We start from the raw sequence: 22415 nt of genomic DNA on the forward strand, positions 1-22415 counted from the left end.
GTGAGAGAGTACTCTATGGAGAGAACAGTAGAGAATCAGACCAAAGGCCTTGTGTAGGTCTACTATTTTCATACCACCTCTTGCTCCCTCTCATGTTCTGTCTATGTAACATATCTGATATATTCATATTCTGGGTACTGTAGTCATATGATCAAGAGGAAAGCCTGACTTCCATGTGCAGAGTGGAGTGGTTTGGGAAATTCCAACTCAAATAAATGAGGCGAAACAAAATTGACAGTGTGTAAAATATAATTTTAATACTGCAAAATGTATGTATTTAAATAGAGTAAAGACAAGTGTATAGTAAGTCCTGACCTAAAGACATTGCTGTCAGGTGTGGGTAAAATCACTTGGGAAGAATATGATGTGGCTGTCCATGGTTCTGATTTCTGTGTGCGTGTGTGTGCGCATGTTCGTGCAAGTGCAAACATGCTGACTGACCCTCCTTGCAGAGAAACTCCAAATCATCCTCCTCTCATGTTGACGAAACGATCACTCTGTCATACAGTACAAGCTTTCATTTTTTGTTGTCCTAGGCTACCTGGCAAAAATGCTTGCTTGCTGGCTTAACTTGCTGGCTTAACTACATATTGAACTTCCATCCTCTCAGGGGCAAAACAATGTATGTATTAATGGTTGGATCAGAATCACCATAGAGATCCTATTCAATTACTAGTGGGGCTGTGTCATAAACCCTCAACGTTCCAGAATGTATTGTAAAAAAAACAAAATAAGAAACATTCCCCTTGTGTATTGTTTATATCGTAGATGGTTTAGACTGTTTGTACTCAGAGTATATAACTTTATAGGGGATCACTTTGGGATAGATTCTCTAGATGTGCTTTTACTGCGACACCATTTATTGTGATCCAAATCTACAACAAAATCGTCATGATAATCTTTGATGTAAATCTAGAGCAGACCAGACAGAACTGGTGGTGCATTAGGTTTGTTCACATTTTAGACTACTTCTCTTGCTCATTAATCCTCAATCCATTTCACATAAACATATGATGTAACACCTTCTATGAACCAACAGGAGGAGAAGTGTTGATTTACAGAGGCCACTACGACCTGAGAAGAGTTTCAACTAGATTACACAGCCACAAAGTCAACGGACTATATCCTTATAATCTATGAAAACAAAAATGTGTTTTTTTTTAATTTAAGGTTAGAGTTAGGTTTATAAGCAGATTTTAATTAGATCACTTGTAGATATAGGTGGGGTTTATGACTTTGTGGCTTTGATAACCAGTGAAGACCCCTGAGAAGAGGAAGACAAGTGAAGACAGCAGCTCATTGGTGACTAATAATTACTTCTGCTTGACATTTACATTCTTTGAGTACTTGAAGTTGATTTATGATAACAATAGATGTTTGTTTTTCCCACACATTAGATCAATGTGGATCAGAGTGTCCCAGTAAGTACATAAAGGATGAAAAATAACTCATTAGTAGATTGGGAGATTCAGAAACAAACATTACAGACTATATTAAAATGCAATGAAACAGATATTTTTCATTTGATCACTGTTGTTGTTGAACATTTACACATGTTCCTATTCAATCTGATCTGGAGAAGATGTTCAAGGTACTTTACTTTACAATCGTTGTATTCTCCATCTCAAGTATATACAATATATCTCAATATGGCCTGTTTTGACAAATGACACTATACTGTATCTCTCTGTACATTCAAGGGGACCACAGAAGCACTGTGCTGACCTGAGTGTCAGTTTCACATAAGTGGATTACAGTTGAAAGGGGCAACACAAAACCAATAATATACTGTATATACACTTCCCAATAATTATAACTGTATAGCCATTCATATCAGGTTCATTCTGATTTACCCAAGCCATAAATACAAACAAAAGCCTTGTAAAAGCCATAACACAAGCCACAACACAAATAAGAATGTACTATATTCTTTAGCCATACGAACAATAAAGCTAACAAATAAGCAGTCGGCTGCTATGCTACATTGGGTTAAAATGTAAATATTTTACTGGAGCCTTTGACAGACTGAGTACAATGGCCTCTGAGCCAGCTGACTCCCACATGCTTCCTGTTGTGTTCACATGTTACCATAGACTGCATCGTCTCCACCATAACACTCGCACGGGTCATCCTCTTCAGCCTACAGGAAACCAGATCAGAGATATCATCATCATCAACAACAACACCTCTATTGTTATCTTAATCCTTCATATTTCGAGCAAAGTTCTTCTCAGATCTCTACAGTAGCTGTAAACATATGCAGTAGGCCGACAGTCAAGGTGTGAATTACGGGCCAGGGGAGGCTCAGCTCCCCTGAATGAGACATTAGTTGCCCTAAATGCAACAAAGTCAAACTTTGAGGGGGTCTCTAATAAATGCTAATTTAACCATTCTCCTATTTGTTTGAAATGTAGTGATAAGTATGTTTTACGGTGGTAAATATGGAAATAAAAGCGTCCAAATGAAACGAACACCCCCACCTCTCTGTCATGGTTTAAACCATTTATTACTATGTGGCAGCACTGTCCACCCAGTAGTGCTGAATTTTGGCCTAAGCTGAGCTCCTTTGCGCATAGATTTTCCTTTGTATTTCCTAATTTTCACAATTTCTTTGTCATATGTCCTTGATAAAAAAATAGCCTGTATTCCAATGCATTAGGTTAATCCGTTGATTTATCATTGTTTGCTTTTGTCAGTCAGCTGTTTAGAGCACTCATTGCTTTGTTTTTCAGGTGCGCACTAGTTTATTATTATAATTTTTTTGCATATATGTTTTTATATATATATATATCATTTTTTTAATTAAACCGTAACATGCAAAACATAAACAGAACAGCCAGAGGGATTCCAGAAAGAAATAAGAGAAGAAAAAATTATAATAATACAGATCCACATTATATCAATTGAAATACAGAAGAAAAAAAATATGTTTTGTTTTGTATACGTTTTAATGACTCTAAATAGTTTTCCAAATCAGATAAAAAAATTAAGAAAAGTGGATTTTTCTTCATAAATTTTGATTTGTGTATAGATGCGCGCTGGTACTGGTGTTCTGTGTGCCATCCGTGGCAAGAAGTAGTATACCATTTATTTAGCTTTATTTTTTTATATCAATATTGTTTTGTTTCCTGGATCAGTTGATGATGGTTGACAATATCACTAGACAACTAGCTAAACACCAATTCACATCAAATCCATCCAACAAGTAGGCTATACTTTAATGACAGTAGGCCTATAAGGTGACTCAGTTAGAAGAGGTTAACGTTCGGTTAGAAGCATTCGATTTTGCAATGGCATAGGACAAACATTATTTTGGATTTGTGTGCCCTTAAAGTGTTTTCACGGCGAAACATAATGACATGTTATGAATGCGTAGTTACACTTACAGTGCATTTTCCGAGATCTCCAAGATCCATGATTTGTACAGGGTTTAAGTTCAATGTTCTAATTCAAAACTCCAAGCATTAACTCATGAATTATGGACAACTCATGAACTAGGGTGTAAAACATGTTTTGATTCAATTATATTGAATGAAGGCTACCTGTGTGTTTGAATATGTGTGTAAAATAGTCTCGACTGAGAGACTGAGAGGGTAGGCTACTGGCAGTGCTGTCAGCCTAGTGGAGGCTAAACACAAGTAAATGCCATTTACCCACCTTTTTCAGAGAAATTCATTTAAAGTATAGGGAGTGTTAACAATTTTTTTTACCCCGACCGGCAATCAGAGTTTACCCACGTATGTTTTTTACCACTACCTCACTGGCTACCAGTAGGGCTATTTGAAGTTCATGGTAATACACATTGTAACCTAGTCTAGTAAATGTACTGTTAGGCAGTGGAATGTTAGGCAGTGGAAGCTCCTCAGAGGAGGAAGGGGAGGACAATCCTCCTCAGTGAATTTCTGTCACGTCCTGACCATAGAAAGCTCTTATTTTCTATGGTAGAGTAGGTCAGGGCGTGACTGGGGGTTGATCTAGTTTATTTCTTTCTATGTGGGGTTCTAGGTTTGATTTTCTATGTTGGTGATTTGTATGATTCCCAATTAGAGGCAGCTGGTTATCGTTGTCTCTAATTGGGGATCATACTTAAGTAGCATTCTTTCCACCTCTGGGTTATGGGATATTGTTTATGTTTAGTTGCCTGTTAGCACTGCATTGTCGTCACGGTTCGTTTATTCTTTATTTGTTTTGTCTTTGCCTAAGTTTCACTTTATTTATTAAAATTATGTGGAACTCTACATACGCTGTGCCTTGGTCCGATCATCATTCCAACGAACGTGACAATTTCATAAAAATAAAATTGTGAAACAATAATAGATAAAACTACACTAAATATACCACGTCACCAAATCATTTATTAAAAAATACTACTTTTTCAGTGAAGGTCTACAGTAGCCTCAAAGGCACTCGCTAGGGGAGAACAATGGTGTAGCCGGAGGACAGCTAGTTTCCGTCCGCCTCTGGGTACATCGACTTCAATACAATACCTAAGAAGCACATGGTTCTCACCCCCTTCCATAGACTTACACAGTAATTATGACAACTTCTGGAGAATGTCCTCCAATCTATCAGAGCTCTTGCAGTATGAACTGGCATGTTGTCCACCCAATCAATGGATCAGAGAATGAATCTAGTACTGAAAGCATAAGTTACAGATAGCTAGCTAGCACTGCGGTGCACAAAATGTGGAGAGTAGTTGACTCAAAGAGAGAGAAAGATAATAGTTGAACAGTTTTGAACAAATTAATTTCTTCAAAAATGAATTAAAGAGAGCGAGCTAACTATATTTCATTGTCATTTTTTTTCTCACTTTCACTTACCTAGCTAGTGAATGCAGCTAGCTAGTTTAGCCTATTCAAACACCTGGCTCAAACAGAGAGGGATGCTATGTTAGCCAGCTGGCTATGGCTATCCAACACTAGAACTCTTCCAATTCAAGATAAGCTTTTGGTTTTATTAATTTATTGCCACCGGGGCCCGATGGTGTAACTGCCGAACTGCTTGCTTTACACTGTACTGCATGATTGTAACAGGTTTATTAACATGTTAGTTCTAGTAGCTAATGTTAGCTATGTTGACTATGATGTTAGCTAATATGGTGACAACGATGTTGGCTGTGTGTAGCGGTTATGGTATCAAGGTTTGGCATGGAAAGGTTTTTTCACCTGGTCACACAGCTGTTGTGCATTGAAGTCCACAAGCGAATGTAAAGGGTGAGAGGAGGAGAGTGCTTAGATGCAATAAGGAATTATATAATGAGCAAATGATCATGCTGTTTGTGAACTGTTTGCGGTGATCAGGGGTGTATTCATTCTGTCTGTAATGTTGAAAAACATTTCTTAAATGGAAGCAAATGGAATGAAACAGGAATAAACATACCTGAATTTCTCCAATAGAAACACTCATTTGCAACTGTTGGACTAATGATTTTACCCTAGATCAGCTAGATACAAGCAAGTGTGCAAGGCGGTATTGCATGTGTCAATGTCTGTCAACTTGATTACTCACATTTTTCTCTCGACCTGTGCAGCTACGTTGTAAACTTTCATTCATAGGCTAGGTTGTAGCAATCTCATGATGGGAATAGGGAAAATGTGTATATCATGTAGTAGCCTAAACCTATCGATGTTACATTGAGCTGGGTGAATGGAATATGAATGACAGTCATCCAATACGCTGTAATAGAAATAAGACCATGCTCATAAAAAAATAAAACAATCGTCCTCCCTCATCTTAAACGGCACTGTCCGCAACTGATGTTAGAGTGACCATCCCGTTTTTCAATTAATGTAGGCCTTATCAATGGCAATCGCTGAATGTCATTTGCATAACTTTTTGGTGTTTTGTAAGAGATGTATATTTCCATTTATCAAACGGGGCGATTAGAGACTACAGTTTGGATGCTATAATTATTTTGGAGTAGACCAACATGCAGAGGTAGCTTACTTTTTGAAGTGATTTGTTTGACAATCAGATGAAAATATAATGACTGTTTGTGTTCATGCCACATTGAAAGGTAATACATTTTTACTGTTTAAATTACGTCTTTTTTGTTAATTGAAATAAATGATGCACGGGCAAGCGAGTGCACTCAATAGAGACCCCCTGAATGTCATGGTGTAATTCACTACAGTACATACAGTACCTCCATGTTGCTATATAGGTGATCGTTGGTGTAGTAGTTTGTGTTGATTTCACTGCTGGTGTCTTTCTGCTTTTTCCTGTGGATAGAGTTAGGGCCACGCTCAGATGCATTCTCTTCATTTGATAAGACACAAGATTGAATGTAGGCTATTGGGCTTTAGCAACACAGCAAGGATTGTAGGTTATGATCACAGGCAGATCAGCCTGTATAAAAATACCTTAAGGTTGAGGGATCTGAGGAAGCACACTTGGCTGCATCCATGTCCTGCATACTGGTTACTGGTTGGTCACTATGACTCCTCCCACTGATGAGAAAAATGGCAAGTTATCAAAACAGAACAAAACAGCTATCAAAAAAAAAAAAAGTACTTAACTCCTTCCAAAAATAAATTAAATAGTTACTTACCCCTTCTTAGTCAATAGGCAAGCTGACATGGGAATTAGTATTATTACCACCACAAATGCAGTAATACCAATTGAAACGTACAGCATGAACATCTTATCTGTCCAAAAACAAATAAATATGACGTATTAAATGTACCCATACTATTCCTTATGATATAAATAATTATGTGTTTAATTAATTAATTAATGATACACTTCCTTCCAGGCTTTCCCTTACCATTTGTGGGCACAGTGAAGGACAAGGTGGCATTGCCCTGTGTGTTGTTGGCATGGCAGTGGACGGTCTCTGAGAAGCCTAGTGCCCTCTTTAGGGTCACCATGGCAACTGACCCATGCATCTCCACCCTGGTACTGGGCAGGTGTCCTGCTGGAAGAGACCACTCCACAGTGCTGGGTGGCTCTGAATCCACAATGCACAGACATGTTACCATAGAGATGTCTGAAGTGCAGGCGGAGCCCACTTTGATCTCAGGGGGGTCTGGGATGAGAATGATGAACAGTTTGGTTTTAACTGAACATGTAGTGCTACATCCTGAAGAGAACTTTCTTCATTATATATACACAGACATGACATGCCCCTTAGTGACAACATATGGACGAATCAACTAACTCTGGATCTACTTACACTCTACGTTGAGATTCAGTGGGCTGGAGGGGACTTGTCCTTCTGTATTGATGGCAGTGCAGTAGAGGGCTTCAGTGAGTCTGGTCACATTCTCCAGTGTGAGTGTCGGTCCAGTGGTGGGCAGAGGCCCTCTGCTGTTGTGCCAGCGGTAGCTGTGGGCAGCAGGGTTACTGTCACTGGAGCATCTCAGCTCTACAGTGTCTCCCTCCTTCACACTGGACACTCCCTCAACCATAACATCCACTGGGGCATCTATGAATAACATCATTAGTAAGAATGATATTACTATGTAATAAACATCTTAGGACAGATTCAGTGGATCAACCACATGATTTCAATCTATTTTCATTTCCAAAGGGAAGTAAGGACAAAGTTTTAGTTCCCTTTTCAAAGAAGTTTAATTTCTCATATTCACAGAAATATTGTGAAAGTGAAAATCTTCCAAACAGTGTTGTTAGTACACAGATGTGGGCTACTTACATTTGACATTTATTGTCTTGGAGCTACTCACTGTCATTCCTCCCTTGTATGCTGCTGTGCAGACCAGAGGCTGGTTGTTATCAGCGATGCTGGATCTAAAGGTCAGGGTCAATGTCTCTTCCCACTGGGAATTGGTCTGCTGCCGTGATTGGATGCTGGGTGTTCCAGAGTGGCTCCAGGTGAGGAGAGGGGGATCAGATGGGCAGGAGTGAGACACAGAGCAGGAGGCAGATACCACCTCCCCCACCTTCACCTCCTCCCTCACTGACAGAGAGGGGGGGTCTGGAGAGCCTGAAATCAAAAAGAGATGACAACAGTTATAGCACTTATTCTTGGGTCTGTCCTTTTTTGTACCACTACAATTATAATCAACAAGAAGCTATAGCTAATATGTTAACTTAAATAGGTAAATAGGATACTGTAATTAACACATTTGAAGTTCTCCTTGTCAATTTTCCCCGGAGAACTTACTGCTCACTGCAATGGAGACTCTGTGTTTTGTGTATGAAGCCTTGTTATAGTCTTTGATTTCAATCCTGAAAGTAAAGGGTCCTTTGTCACTGTGATGGAGGGGGTCGATTCTGAGAGAGCAGTTCTTCTGTCTGAGGTTTCCTACCAGCTCTGTACGACCCCTGTAGTCTGTGATCGCGTTGGAGCTGTCTGGGTGGTAGATAACCTCATAAGTGTCTTTGAACCAGATGCCAGTGAATTCAGAGGGGTTTATCTTTGGTTCTGGGTAGTTGAATGAGCAGGGAATCACAATGCATGAGCCTTGCAGGCCGGAGACTGAGCTTGGCACCTCAGCAGTCCATGACGAGGCATCAACTCCCATCACTCAAATAGCAGATGGAGAAATGTTAGTCAGAGGTGTTGGTCACATGTCAAGGAATATGAGTATCAGAATGGAATGCAGCCAGAAATCTTTCTGATTGAAAGGGGGTCAAATACTTATTAAAATGCAAATCATTTTATAACATTTTTGACATGCGTGTTTCTGGATTTTTTTGTTGTTATTCTGTCTCTCACTGTTCAAATAAACCTACCATTAAAATTTTAGACTGATCATTTCTTTGTCAGTGGGCAAACGTACAAAATCAGCAGGGGATCAAATACTTTTTTCCCCTCACTGTAGCTAGTTTAGCCTACTCATACACCTGGCTCAAAAATGAAGGGAGACCGTGTTAGCTAGCTGGCTATGGCTATCCAACGCTGGAACTCTTCCAAGTCAAGGTAAGCTTTTGGTTTTATTAATTTATTGCCACCAAGGCCCGCCTGTTGAACTGATAAACTGCTTGCTGCTAACTGTACACTCTACTCCACACTGTACTCTGATGTGTTGTGCAATGAAGTTCACAAGCGAAGGGAAAATGTGAGAGAAGGAGCGCGTGTAGATGGATGTGAGAAGGAATTATACATACAACGAGCTGTTTGTATGTTGCTGCTATGAACGTGAACTGTGTTTGCGTGTGATCAGGTGTGTATTCATTGCGCCGGGATAAACATACCTGAATTGGTCGAATAGAAACTCGTTTTCAACTGTTGGACTAATGATTATACTGCAGATCAGCTAAATACAGGCAAGAGTGTGGTAGGTGGTACTGACTATGTCACTGTCTGTCACCTTGATTACTCAAAATTCTCTAAACCTGTGCACCTACGTTGTAAATGTTCCTTCATCAGATAGGTTGTAGCAACCTCATGATGGGTACAGGGAAAATTTGAGCATCATGTAGTAGCCTCAACCTATCGATGTTACATTGACCTGGGTGAATGGAATATGAATGACAGTCATCCAATATGCTGTAATAGATATAAGGCCATGTTCATAAACGGCACCGACCGCCACTGCTGTAATCACATTGTTTGTCAGCAAATTAGTAAATAAATAAATACAATATTTTTTACTGTATACAGAATCTATATTTGTAGCTTACCTCCAAGCCAAATGCAATGAATAAGAAAACACCATGGTAATTTTTCAATCCACATCACCTCCTCTCAGTGCTGGACCTGAAGGTATAAGGAACATTTTATTATCACTAGTAAGTTAACATTGGATATGATACTTGTAATGTCTAAAATCTTGCATAGTTTGCCAATTCTTGCTTGTTCTTCTTGTTCGTTCTTGTCAGATATCCACCCTCCTTCAGAGAATAAGGGCACTAATCTGTACATTTGACATCTAATTCCCATTTCACATGTAAAATTATTTCTTTATTTTTGCCATCAGGAGTTCCCATATTTCGTCTCAGACTGATGGTGAGGCGAGTTAACTATTCCCTTGAGGGTTAACTGGCCTCCGCTCAGTACCCTGCCCTGAACCTTAGACACTGTCACTAGCCGGCTGCCACCCAGTACTGCTTCCCAATGTACATATAGTCATTGAACAATGGTCACTTTAATTAATAGTGTTTACATGTTGTTTTACCCACTTTATATGTAAACTCAGCAAAAAAAGAAACATCCCTTTTTCAGGACCCTGTCTTTCAAAGATAAATCGTAAAAATCCAAATAACGTGACAGATCGTCATTATAAAGGGTTTAAACTGCTTGTTCAATGAACCATAAACAATTAACCCTTTCACACATACCATCACACGGGTGTGATCGTTCTACAGTGGTCCCTGAAGCGTACGATCACACCCATGTGATTAGAACACTCATTTAGAACGGCCAGTTTTGAATGATGCAACAATCAGCATTTGAGCTGGCCACACTTTTTTCAGAAACTATTTACACAAACACAGTCCGTACAAAGTTATGTCCAGAATGTGAGCAGTTTCTTTTTGGATGCAATGTTCAGATATTCACCTAAGTATCTATAGCATGGCACAATCATCCTAACCGGAAAAATGTAGGCTACATTTGTCCTAGTGCTAACTGAGGAAAGATTGATGCAACTCAAGCTGTCATATTTTCTAACTCTCGGCTGACATAAACTACAATATGAATTAGCTAATAGCAGTTACTATGTTTAACTAATCACATTACGGGTGAGCACACCATTGAGTAAAATACTTTCTAGAAATCGAAAGTAATCAGACGATTAGTTTCAGTGCGCAGCCATGCTTTTTTAACTCACAGAAACCAAAGATAAAAGACAAGATGAGTTAGGTCTGTTTATAGTATGCATGTTGAAGGGGTGTGTCGTCTACCATCATTCACATCCCACCATTCACTTCCTGAAGTTCTCAAAATGAGTGAACCCTTACTCACCTCATTTTGTTATAGCATCTTTGGTCCGACAGACGATCACGTGAAACCCAGAATGCACTGTATATCAACAAACCTGGCTCCACACACATAGCTGGAATTAGCTTAGCTCATCAATCAGTACAATCTTCAAAAAGTTGTTTTATGCACATACTATGTGCCCATTACAATCTATGCAAAAATCGGAATGCATGATTTATCACCGGTAATTGAAAAACGTGAATAAAATAGTTGTCACGGTTGTCGTCGGGAATGGAGGACCAAAACGCAGCAGGAATGTGGATGCTCATCTTGATATTTATTTTCAAACAAAGTGAACACCAAAACAACAAAACGAAACACACGAACAACAGGCTTACATACGCAAAACAAGAAACAATCTCCCACAAACAATTACCCATATATAGGACTCTCAATCAGAGGCAACGAGAAAGCACCTGCCTCCAATTGAGAGTCCAACCCCCCATTAACCTAAACATAGAAATATACCAACACAGAAAGAACATAGAAGTATAAAACATAGAACATAAACCAAAACCCGGAAATAATAAATCAAACGCCCTACTAAATAAACCACCACCCCGAACCACATAAAACAAATACCCTCTGCCACGTCCTGACCAAACTACAATAACAAATAACCCTTATACTGGTCAGGACATGACAGTACCCCCCCCGTAAAGGTGCAGACCCCGGATGCACCTCATAAATAAACAAAAAACCCAAAACAACAACAACAAAAAATCCCCCTAAACTAAAGGGAGGGAAGGGAGGGTGGCTGCCGTCACCGACGGCACTTGTGCTACACCCCCCCCTCCCCAACCCACCTATGTAGGTGGTGGTTCAGGCTCCGGCCTACTGTCCTCCAAAATGCAGACAGACTTAATCCGTTTCGGGCCGTAGGCAGACTCCCCTCGTTCCGGATCGTAGGCAGACCTCTTCCACTCCACACTGTAGGCAGACATATTTGATACACCGTTACTCATATTTAGTTCTGGATTGTCAATAGACTTACTCAGTTCCGGGTTGCTGCTAGACTCCTTTGGTTCTGGGTCATAGGCAGACTCACCCGGTTCTGGGTCACAGGCAGACCCTTCGGTTCCGGGTCACAGGCAGACCCCCACGGTTCCGGGTCACAGGCAGACCCCCTCGGTTCTGGGTCACAGGCAGACCCGCTAGGTTCCGGGCAGGCGGGCCACTCTGGCAGATCCGGCGCGGCGGGCCACTCTGGCAGATCCGGCGCGGCGGGCCACTCTGGCAGCTCCAGGCAGACGGGCCACTCTGGCGACTCCTGACTGGCGGGCGGCTCTGGCGACTCCTGACTGGCGGGCAGCTCTGGCGACTCCTGACTGGCGAGCAGCTCTGGCAACTCCTGACTGGCGAGCAGCTGACGCACTAGATGCCTGATGCGTGGTGCTGGTACTGTAGGTATCAGCCTGGGAACACGCACCTCAGGGCTAGTGCGGGGAGCGGGAACAGGACGAGTCGGACTGGGCTGATGCACTGGAAGCCTGGTGCGTGGTGCTGGTACTGGACGTGCCAGACTGGGAACACGCACCTCAGGGCTAGTGCGGGGAGTGGGAACAGGACGAGTCGGACTGGGCTGACGCACTGGAAGCCTGGTGCGTGGTGCTGGTACTGGACGTGCCAGACTGGGGTTTCGCACTTCCGGGTCCGCACGAGAGACAGGAACTGGAAACACCGGGCCATGGAGGCGCACAGGCGGTCTTGATCTCACCTCCTGCACAACCCGTCCTGGCTGGATGGAACTAGTAGCCCTGTACAAGCAGGGTGCTAGTACAGGGCGAACTGGGCTGTGCAGGGGCCTGATGGTTGCCATGCGTAGAGCGGGCGTAGGGTAGCCTGGTCCTAGGAGGCGCACCGGTGACCAGACGCGCTGCGCAGGCATCCTCCTACCAGGCTGGATGCCCACTCTAGCACGGCATCTGCGAGGGGCTGGAATAACTCGCACTGGACTGTGCGTGCGTGTGGGCGAGATTGTGCGCACTTCAGCAAAACACGGCGCCCTCCACTCCATACGGTCCTCCATATAAACACGAGGAGCTGGCTTAGGGCTCACCCTTGGCCCAGCCAAACTACACGTGTGCCCCCCCCAAAAAAATTATTGGGGGTGCCTCTCGTGCTTTATCGGCGCATACAAGGCCTCGTACCTCCGCCTCTCCGCCTTGGCTGCCTCGATTTCCTCCCGTGGGCGACGGTATTCCCCAGCCTGGTGCCAAGGTCCAGCCCCGTCCAGAACTTCCTCCCAGGTCCATTTTTTCCACCAGTCCATCTCGAAATCCCCTTGCTCCTTACTCTGCTGCTTGGTCCATTTGTGGTGGGAGATTCTGTCACGGTTGTCGTCGGGAATGGAGGACCAAAACGCAGCAGGAATGTGGATGCTCATCTTGATATTTATTTTCAAACAAAATGAACACCAAAACAACAAAACGAAACACACGAACAACAAAACGCAAAACAAGAAACAATCTCCCACAAACAATTACCCATATATAGGACTCTCAATCAGAGGCAACGAGAAAGCACCTGCCTCCAATTGAGAGTCCAACCCCCCATTAACCTAAACATAGAAATATACCAACACAGAAAGAACATAGAAGTACAAAACATAGAACATAAACCAAAACCCGGAAATAATAAATCAAACGCCCTACTAAATAAATCACCACCCCGAACCACATAAAACAAATACCCTCTGCCATGTCCTGACCAAACTACAATAACAAATAACCCTTATACTGGTCAGGACGTGACAATAGTAAATATATCAATAATACCACACAAAACATTTTCTGATAGTGATTTATTGATACAAATGGCGCATGCAGGCAGTCAATCATGTAACCTCTCACTCCCACTGAGCCATTCAGTGTTGTTTATGAATGTAGCTAATGAGCTAAGCTGTAGCATTAGCAATTTCTTTCAAGAGGAGACAACTCACAAATTCGGAAATTCTGGAGATTTAAAGAAATTATGACAATGAGTCTGAGTCTGAAAGTCAGGAATCAGATTCTGACAGTGAGGAGCTGCCCCCCCAGCCATTGAGAACCCTCAATCTGAGGACCACTTGTCCACTGACAAAGTCCTACAGTGGGGAGAACAAGTATTTGATACACTGCCAATTTTGCAGGTTTTCCTACTTACAAAGCATGTAGAGGTCTGTAATTTTTTTTATCATAGGTACACTTCAACTGTGAGAGACGGAATCGAAAACAAAAATCCAGAAAATCACATTGTATGATTTTTAAGTAATTCATTTGCATTTTATTGCATGACATAAGTATTTGATACAGCAGAAAAGCAGAACTTAATATTTGGTACAGAAACCTTTGTTTGCAATTACAGAGATCATACGTTTCCTGTAGTTCTTGACCAGGTTTGCACACACTGCAGCAGGGATTTTGGCCCACTCCTCCATACAGACCTTCTCCAGATCCTTCAGGTTTCGGGGCTGTCGCTGGGCAATACGGACTTTCAGCTCCCTCCAAAGATTTTCTATTGGGTTCAGGTCTGGAGACTGGCTAGGCCACTCCAGGACCTTGAGATGCTTCTTACGGAGCCACTCCTTAGTTGCCCTGGCTGTGTGTTTCGAGTTGTTGTCATGCTGGAAGACCCAGCCGCGACCCATCTTCAATGCTCTTACTGAGGGAAGGAGGTTGTTGGCCAAGATCTCGCGATACATGGCCCCATTCATCCTCCCCTCAATACGGTGCAGTCGTCCTGTCCCCTTTGCAGAAAAGCATCCCCAAAGAATGATGTTTCCACCTCCATGCTTCACGGCTGGGATGGTGTTCTTGGGGTTGTACTCATCCTTCTTCTTCCTCCAAACACGGCGAGTGGAGTTTAGACCAAAAAGCTCTATTTTTGTCTCATCAGACCATATGACCTTCTCCCATTCCTCCTCTGGATCATCCAGATGGTCATTGGCAAACTTCAGACGGGCCTGGACATGCGCTGGCTTGAGCAGGGGGACCTTGCGTGCGCTACAGGATTTTAATCCATGACGGCGTAGTGTGTTACTAATGGTTTTCTTTGAGACTGTGGTCCCAGCTCTCTTCAGGTCATTGACCAGGTCCTGCTGTGTAGTTCTGGGCTGATCCCCCACCTTCCTCATGATCATTGATGCCTCACGAGGTGAGATCTTGCATGGAGCCCCAGACCGAGGGTGATTGACCGTCATCTTGAACTTCTTCCATTTTCTAATAATTGCGCCAACAGTTGTTGCCTTCTCACCAAGCTGCTTGTCTATTGTCCTGTAGCCCATCCCAGCCTTTTGCAGGTCTACAATTTTATCCCTGATGTCCTTACACAGCTCTCTGGTCTTGGCCATTGTGGAGAGGTTGGAGTCTGTTTGATTGAGTGTGTGGACAGGTGTCTTTTATACAGGTAACGAGTTCAAACAGGTGCAGTTAATACAGGTAATGAGTGGAGAACAGGAGGGCTTCTTAAAGAAAAACTAACAGGTCTGTGAGAGCCGGAATTCTTACTGGTTGGTAGGTGATCAAATACTTATGTCATGCAATAAAATGCAAATTAATTACTTAAAAATTATACAATGTGATTTTCTGGATTTTTGTTTTCGATTCCGTCTCTCACAGTTGAAGTGTACCTATGATAAAAATTACAGACCTCTACATGCTTTGTAAGTAGGAAAACCTGCAAAATCGGCAGTGTATCAAATACTTGTTCACAAAAACATTATGCTACAGTAGAAACAACATAATACGACATGCAGAAACTATTATAACGTAATAAGGCACTTACTTTGATAGAAACGTACACATTTCCAAAGTTATTATTGGTAACGAAAACAGCTTTGATTGCGATGCAGGCAACAGACAGAAAATGTGAACACGTGTATGCAGGACGGGAGATGAGCAAATGTCTGCAAACTTGAACTGCACAAACAATTAGGAAGTGCTTGGGGAATTTTGTCTGGGTCAGAAATGTCCGCAAAAGTAAAAATGACTACTTTTATGTGAATGAATGAGGCGGAACACACCTCAATTAAAACTGTTATTAAAAAATAGAAAACTTGTTAGACAATCATTTAAAGTTGAAAACAGCCTATAAATAAAAACAGGCTGCGTGCTTTGGTTTGAGGGCAGCACGGATTAAATGTACTGTTACATAACAACCACATTCTGAAATGGAGAGAACGTTCTAACATCATGTGCATAAAAAAACTCATGCTGGGGCAACCGTTAGAGATATTTGGAACTCAACATGCACCTGTAGAACGGTCGTTAAGACACTAACAGCTTACAGACGGTAGGCAATTCAGGTCACAGTTATGAAAACTTAGGACACTAAAGAGGCCTTTCTACTGACTCTGAAAAACACCAAAAGAAAGATGCCCAGGGTCCCTGCTCATCTGCGTGAACCTGCCTTAGGCTTGCTGCAAGGAGGCATGAGGATTGCAGATGTGGCCAGGGCAATAAATTGCAATGTCCATACTGTGAGACGCCTAAGACAGTGCTACAGGGAGACAGGACGGACAGCTGATCATCCTCGCAATGGCAGACTACGTGTAACAACGCCTGCACAGGATCGGTACATCCGAACATCACACCTGCGGGACAGGTACAGGATGGCAACAACAACTGCCCGAGTTACACCAGGAACACACAATCCCTCCATCAGTGCTCAGACTGTCCTCTATAGGCTGAGAGAGACTGGACTGAGGGCTTGTAGGCCTGTTGTAAGGCAGGTCCTCACCAGACATCACCGGCGACGGTGGGCACAAACCCACCGTCGCTGGACTAGACAGGACTGGCAAAAAGTGCTCTTCACTGACGAGTCGTGGTTTTGTCTCACCAGGGGTGATGGTCGGATTCGCATTTATCATCGAAGGAATGAGCGTTACACCGAGGCCTGTACTCTGGAGCGGGATCTATTTGAAGGTGGAGGGTCCGTCATGGTCTGGTGCGGTGTGTCACAGCATCATCCGACTGAGCTTGTTGTCATTGCAGGCAATCTCAACGCTGTGCATTACAGGGAAGACATCCTCCTCCCTCATGTGGTACCCATCCTGCAGGCTCATCCTGACATAACCCTCCAGCATGACAGTGCCACCAGCCATACTGCTCATTCTGTGCGTGATTTCCTGCAAGACAGGAATGTCAGTGTTCTGCCATGGCCAGCGAAGAGTCCGGATCTCAATCTCATTGAGCACATCTGGGACCTGTTGGATCGGAGGGTGAGGGCTAGGGCCATTCCTGCCAGAAATGTCCGGGAACTTGCAAGTGCCTTGGTGGAAGAGTGGGGTAACATCTCACAGCAAGAACTGGCAAATCTGGTGCAGTCCATGAGGAGGAGATGCACTGCAGTGCTAAATGCAGCTGGTGGCCACACCAGATACTGACTGTTTCTTTTGATTTTGACCCCCCCCCCCCTTTGTTCAGGGACACATTATTCTATTTCTGTTAATCACATGTCTGTGGAACTTGTTCAGTTTATGTCTCAGTTGTTGAATCTTGTTATGTTCATACAAATATTTACACATGCTAAGTTTGCTGAGAAAAAAAAAACAGTTGACGTTTCTTTTTTTACTGAGTTTATATACACAGTATGTGTGTACAAAACATTAGGAACACTTGCTCTTTTTGTTATGACATAGACTGACCAGTTTAGGTCAAATCTAATCTAGGTGAAATCTATGATCCCTTATCACTTGTTAAATCCACTTCAATCAGTGTATTTGAAGGGTTTGAGATAGGTTAAAGATGGATTTTTAAGCCTTGTGACATGGATTGGGTTGTTAATTTGATTCGTTATGACATTTCTCAATATTCTTAATTTTTTTACTTGTTTGACGTTTTACTGCATTGTGAGGAGCTAGTAACATAAGCATTTCGCTGCACCCGCTATAACATCTGCTAAACTGTGTACGTGACTAATAATCTTTGATTGATTTACCCCCTAAAGTGGAATGTCTTTTACAATATGTATTTTGACTTTGCTTTCCACATTGCCAAACTCAAAGATTTTCAGAAGCTAAGTGTGAAATCTCTTGAAATTAGAATGAAATCTTATAAAATTGTATCCTGCACCATTCCACCATTTTCACTTTAGTCAGGGCTATTACTCACACTCATTTAGTACGACTAACAGCACAGGATTAAATAAAACTGTTTGTCATATGCTTTTCAATTCACAATTTCATTCAAACAATGTACTTGTGATAAAGTCTTTCACAGTCTGTATCATGATCTGTGCTGTGACCATAGAATTGGGGATAGAATACTGGAATGGACTTGAAAGGTCTTATAAAAGGTCAGCCATTTTGGTCAGGGAGCTGGTCAACCATGGTCAGCCAGTGTGCTATGATAATTATTCTGTTACATCTGCTCCTGCCACGCCCTCTACTGCTCATCCTGTGTCTCCTTGACCTGCCGCCACTCCCCCAGTACTCTCTCCCTCTGTGTGTGTGTGATTGTGTGGGCGGAGACAGGTGTGCTGGAGTCAGAGCAGATTCCCACCAGCTGCAACCTGTTCCATAATCAAGACCTCTACAAATACTCAGCCCTGCCACTTCCACGCTGCCAGATCGTAACCTCTGTTCAGTCAGTCTACGGTTCTAGCCATTTGTTACTATTTAGATCCTGTTGTGCCTGTCTTTCCTTGCCTGATGATGTTTTCCTCTCTGTAACTCCCACCAGTAACCACGAGCACAACCGTTCCTTGATTTTAACTGGCGGCTTTATTCTGTAGTTTAGTCAGAATTATCACCTTCCGTGAGAACTATAAAGTAAATGAAAATACAGTTTAAGCACACTCTTACACCTTCTTGTCTTATGAGTGACTTATTAGCTTGGTATAACTCTGAAGTGCTTACATACATACACAGTTTAGCCGGAGCTATAACAGTATCAGATTGAACACACGAATAAAGGAAAAAATACCTCATTGGCTGCTTATTACAGAAGGGAGGAAATCGAACTTCACACTTATTATTCCTGGCATGAATTCACACTTCATCCTAACATACACATATCAACCTTTAAGAGCTACACCCGGTAACATGAAAACTTAGCTAACACTGCGCGGGAATGCCTTCACCCCCAAAGGTGTGTTGCTACGATAATGATCCCTGTTACAACAGTTATTAGCCACATAGTTCCACTTGTCTTATCATTTCACCCGCATAGCGAACACGTAAACAATTCAAACAAAAAACTACGACATAGACTTACAGATTAATTGTCAGTTACACTCTCCGCTACAGTTCTGCCCACTCTGACTTTGGTCCCTGTCTCCAGTCCCACGTCTCATCATCCTGCTACTCTGTCCTGGATTCCCCTCTCTACTACTCCCTTGGATTCCCCTCCGGACCTGCTTACCCTGTCCCAACCCCTCTCACTCCAGCCTCAGCCTCCGCCCCTGGTTTCCTGAAACCCTCCCGTGCTTCCCCTGACCTGCATTCCATCTTCCCCCTGGGTTTCAATAAATACATTGGTTACTTCGTCCCAGTTTCCTCGTCTGAGTCTGATCTTGGGTTCCCCTGTTCCACTCTGCATAACATATTCCACTTAAACTAGCCAGCCAGTTGAAGTGGAAGGGTTCCAATTTTTTTTATTTATTAACTGCCAATATGCCAACATTCCATTGAAACAATGCAGTCAATCTACAGCCATATAATCAGTTGAAGATAGGACTTAAACAAGTGGTAAATGCAACAAGTACTAACATATATAACACACAGCTTTCTAAGAAAACAAACATTGAGACCTTGATGGTCTATTTACATTTTAGAGGCTATTTATACAGAAAATGTGTATAAAAACAATATATACTGTATTTATAAGTATATGACAATATTGAAGGTTACCAATAATTATGTTACGCAATTTCTGATATATTACATACATTTTATTTTCCTGCAAAAGTAAAAGCAGGAAATGCCTCTACTGCTACTCATTCTAATTAGACTGGTTTGGAATTCTCCCTGACCACGACCACTATTTTCATACATTCTGGAACTAAGGGTTTATGACATAACCCCTCTAGTAATTTAATAGGATCTCTATGGCTGTGACTAGGTAGACATATTTCACTAATCTATCCCTTAATATTGGTAAAGATAGTTAGTCACACCCAATTCTAAATACAGTAACAGTTCCAAGCAAAAAAAACAGCATACAGTATATCCTGAACACAATTATTAAAATTGTCTTTACCTTGTAACAATGTCTGGTCTTCAATTAGATAAGTGTATGGTACGAAAATGTTTCAACATAGATCGACGCTCCCTCACTTGTCATGTAGGCTTTTCAAATCAAGTTGAGCAGTGACTCAATCAGGAAGTAACAAGAGATCTAAATGTAGGACCTCATACATAGATAACTGTTATAGCGCCGGAATGCATCGAATAAAACATGTCCATTAACATGACAAAGTGTTAAATGCAACCATGAGTAATTAACAAATTACAGGAAAGAACATACTGAACACAAATGCTGTAACACTTTATTTTATTCCTGAGTGTAGCCGGCCCCTTCGATGCTATCACCATCAAAACCCCTATGGGTGTCCTATTTTCATCTTTCAGTGGCTATGCGTCGCATGTATTAGCCTAAACAGGATGTGTCTTCATTATTCTATGTATTCTTGGGGAGTGAGAGAGTACACTATGGAGAGAACAGTAGAGAATCAGACCAAAGGCCTTGTGTAGGCCTAATCTTTTCACACCAATCCTGGCTCCCTCTCATGTTCTGTCTATGTAACATATCTGATATATTAATATTCTGTACTGTAGTCATGCGCTCAAGAAGAAAGCCTGACTTTCTTTTTTTATTTTATGTTATTTTAATATTGCAAAATTAACATATTTAAATAGAGTAAAAACAAGTGTATAGTAAGTTCTGACCTAAAGACATTGCTGTCCATTGTTTCAATGTCCCAACAGACTCAGAAATGAGACTACAGCTTTAGTTAATTTTGGACAAGTTTTTCCCAATATTCTAAGAGTCAGATGTATTCTTCCAGTTTTCACTTTAGTGTGTACTGCCCTACCAAGCAAAAAGGCAATAACTGCTCATAGTGTGGAACTGAGGAAAATTGCTTTTATTTATCTTGGTTTCACAGTAACCTACTGCAGTTACTGTTAATATGACCCCCATTTTCTCCAGAACACAATACAACAGTGGCAGGATACTTGTCCACATGATGAAGCATGTATTTAATTTAGCAAAAATTACATTAACACATTTTTGACCAAATTAGCAGTTACTGCCTTTTTGCTTGGTTGGGCAGTATGGCTGTCCATGATAAACAGAAGTCAATGGTTCTTTCCTGGGTGACTCAGGAGTTCTGGTCTTCCACAAAGGCTGGGTTACACATCTCTCCCCTGTTAAGACAGAATTTGCTGGTCTGAGGGCATGTGGGCAGGTGGACGTAACGGAGGCAGCTGCTCCTAGCGAGATGGTCCAGCTTGTTCCTAGCACAGCCATGCTTGGGGACCACCAACAAATCCTCTTGCTGTTTGGCCAGGAAGTCCTCCAGCTTGGCCTTGTCCTCCTTGCAGCTGCCCCAGGACAGCTTCCCAAGAGGGTGGGACATGTGGCCGCTGGATACTCTGTTTCCCATGGGACAGGACGAGGTTACTGAAGACAGATAGAGGGGTGGTCTGTGGATCACAGAGCACATGAGATATGGAAGTTAAACACACAGTAATCAGTGTCATGTGAGGAAAAATGACATATACTGGTGCTAGTTGTTAAACCCACTTACAAATGCTGCCTGCCAACAATTGTACGAATGTGTTGAGGGTAAGATGGCATGAAAACATAATTGAGCCATAAAAACTGAAGCAATGTAATTTCTTACCAGTGGTTTTGCCTCCGTGGTCAGCAACTGATGGAGAAGTGGGTGACTTACTCTGTTTATGGCAGAGGTCTTGTAGGCCTTAGAGAGGTGTGAATGGGCCTAGTCGCCATCAAACAAAAGGTTTCACTCAAATCTATTTAGACAAGATGAATGTATCAATCAGAGGATATCTGATTAGTTGAAGCAATACCACTTCGCTTCCTCATTGCTGATGAATGCATTTGGCTCTCAATCAATTTAAGATTGGTGGTACAAAAGAATGAGGAAAAGCACAGGTATTTCAAAATATGTAACTTGTAAATATATAAACTTGCAAATATTGTAAAATGTAGTGGAAAAATTAGAGGTGATATACACTCAACTGCCAAGTGGCTGGCGTGGGGCCAAGCAAGATGACTCAATCACGATTTAAGACATTGTTTGGATGACTGACCATTTGTGGACTATCACAGGGGTCAAACAAACCTTATCTGTGGCAATCTCAAGGAAGGGAAGTTCCCACAGAAGTCCTGGTAGCACGGACACTGTTGGGAGGTGTGAAGACAGATGAAAACATGAAATCGACAAAATGAATGTTACTGTGTGACTTGAATTATCATGTTTGGATAGTTTCAAGAGTTCATAAAGAGCTATGCATGTTGATATGTTTTATGGTAGTTTATAAACTGGGTGGTTCGAGCGCTGAATGCTGATTGGCCGA

At 42.0% G+C, this 22415-nt stretch overlaps 1 protein-coding gene and 1 long non-coding RNA gene across 5 annotated transcripts; both read right to left on the bottom strand.

Annotated features, from left to right (window-relative positions):
- Nucleotides 1-231: 231 nt before the first annotated feature.
- LOC106605608 (myelin-associated glycoprotein) lies at nucleotides 232-20262 on the bottom strand. 4 transcript variants are annotated; one of them, XM_014201442.2, is made up of 10 exons: nucleotides 20068-20262; nucleotides 9589-9664; nucleotides 8126-8488; nucleotides 7655-7945; nucleotides 7175-7426; nucleotides 6767-7027; nucleotides 6551-6647; nucleotides 6363-6449; nucleotides 6146-6221; nucleotides 232-2140 (listed from the first exon to the last, which is right to left on the bottom strand). In XM_014201442.2, the coding sequence occupies exons 2-10, from the start codon at nucleotides 9641-9643 to the stop codon at nucleotides 2078-2080; spliced, it is 1545 nt and encodes a 514-aa protein (XP_014056917.1). In that variant the 5' UTR covers nucleotides 9644-9664; nucleotides 20068-20262; the 3' UTR covers nucleotides 232-2077. The 4 variants fall into 4 exon arrangements, with proteins under 4 accessions (XP_014056917.1, XP_014056918.1, XP_045574627.1 ...); XM_014201443.2 differs by lacking the exon at nucleotides 20068-20262 and adding an exon at nucleotides 19084-19231; XM_045718671.1 differs by lacking the exon at nucleotides 8126-8488 and having other exon boundaries at nucleotides 20068-20259.
- A 670-nt stretch (nucleotides 20263-20932) lies between these two features.
- LOC106605658 (uncharacterized) lies at nucleotides 20933-21773 on the bottom strand. Its single transcript, XR_001328915.2, has 2 exons — nucleotides 21716-21773; nucleotides 20933-21515 (listed from the first exon to the last, which is right to left on the bottom strand). It is a non-coding gene; the product is annotated as an uncharacterized lncRNA (long non-coding RNA).
- Between the last annotated feature and the right edge of the window lie 642 nt (nucleotides 21774-22415).

The sequence above is a fragment of the Salmo salar genome, chromosome ssa05, assembly GCF_905237065.1.
Source record: "Salmo salar chromosome ssa05, Ssal_v3.1, whole genome shotgun sequence".
NCBI lineage: Eukaryota > Metazoa > Chordata > Actinopteri > Salmoniformes > Salmonidae > Salmo > Salmo salar.

Bases quoted from the DNA above. Each gene is read 5' to 3' on its own strand.
- LOC106605608 (XM_014201442.2), bottom strand. From the start codon at position 9,643: ATGTGGATTGAAAAATTACCATGGTGTTTTCTTATTCATTGCATTTGG. The intron at 8,489-9,588 runs GTAAGCTACAAA...CTGCTATTTGAG, and splicing joins TCATTGCATTTGGCTTGGAG to TGATGGGAGTTGATGCCTCG. The intron at 7,028-7,174 runs GTAAGTAGATCC...TTCTCATCCCAG, and splicing joins ACTGAATCTCAACGTAGAGT to ACCCCCCTGAGATCAAAGTG.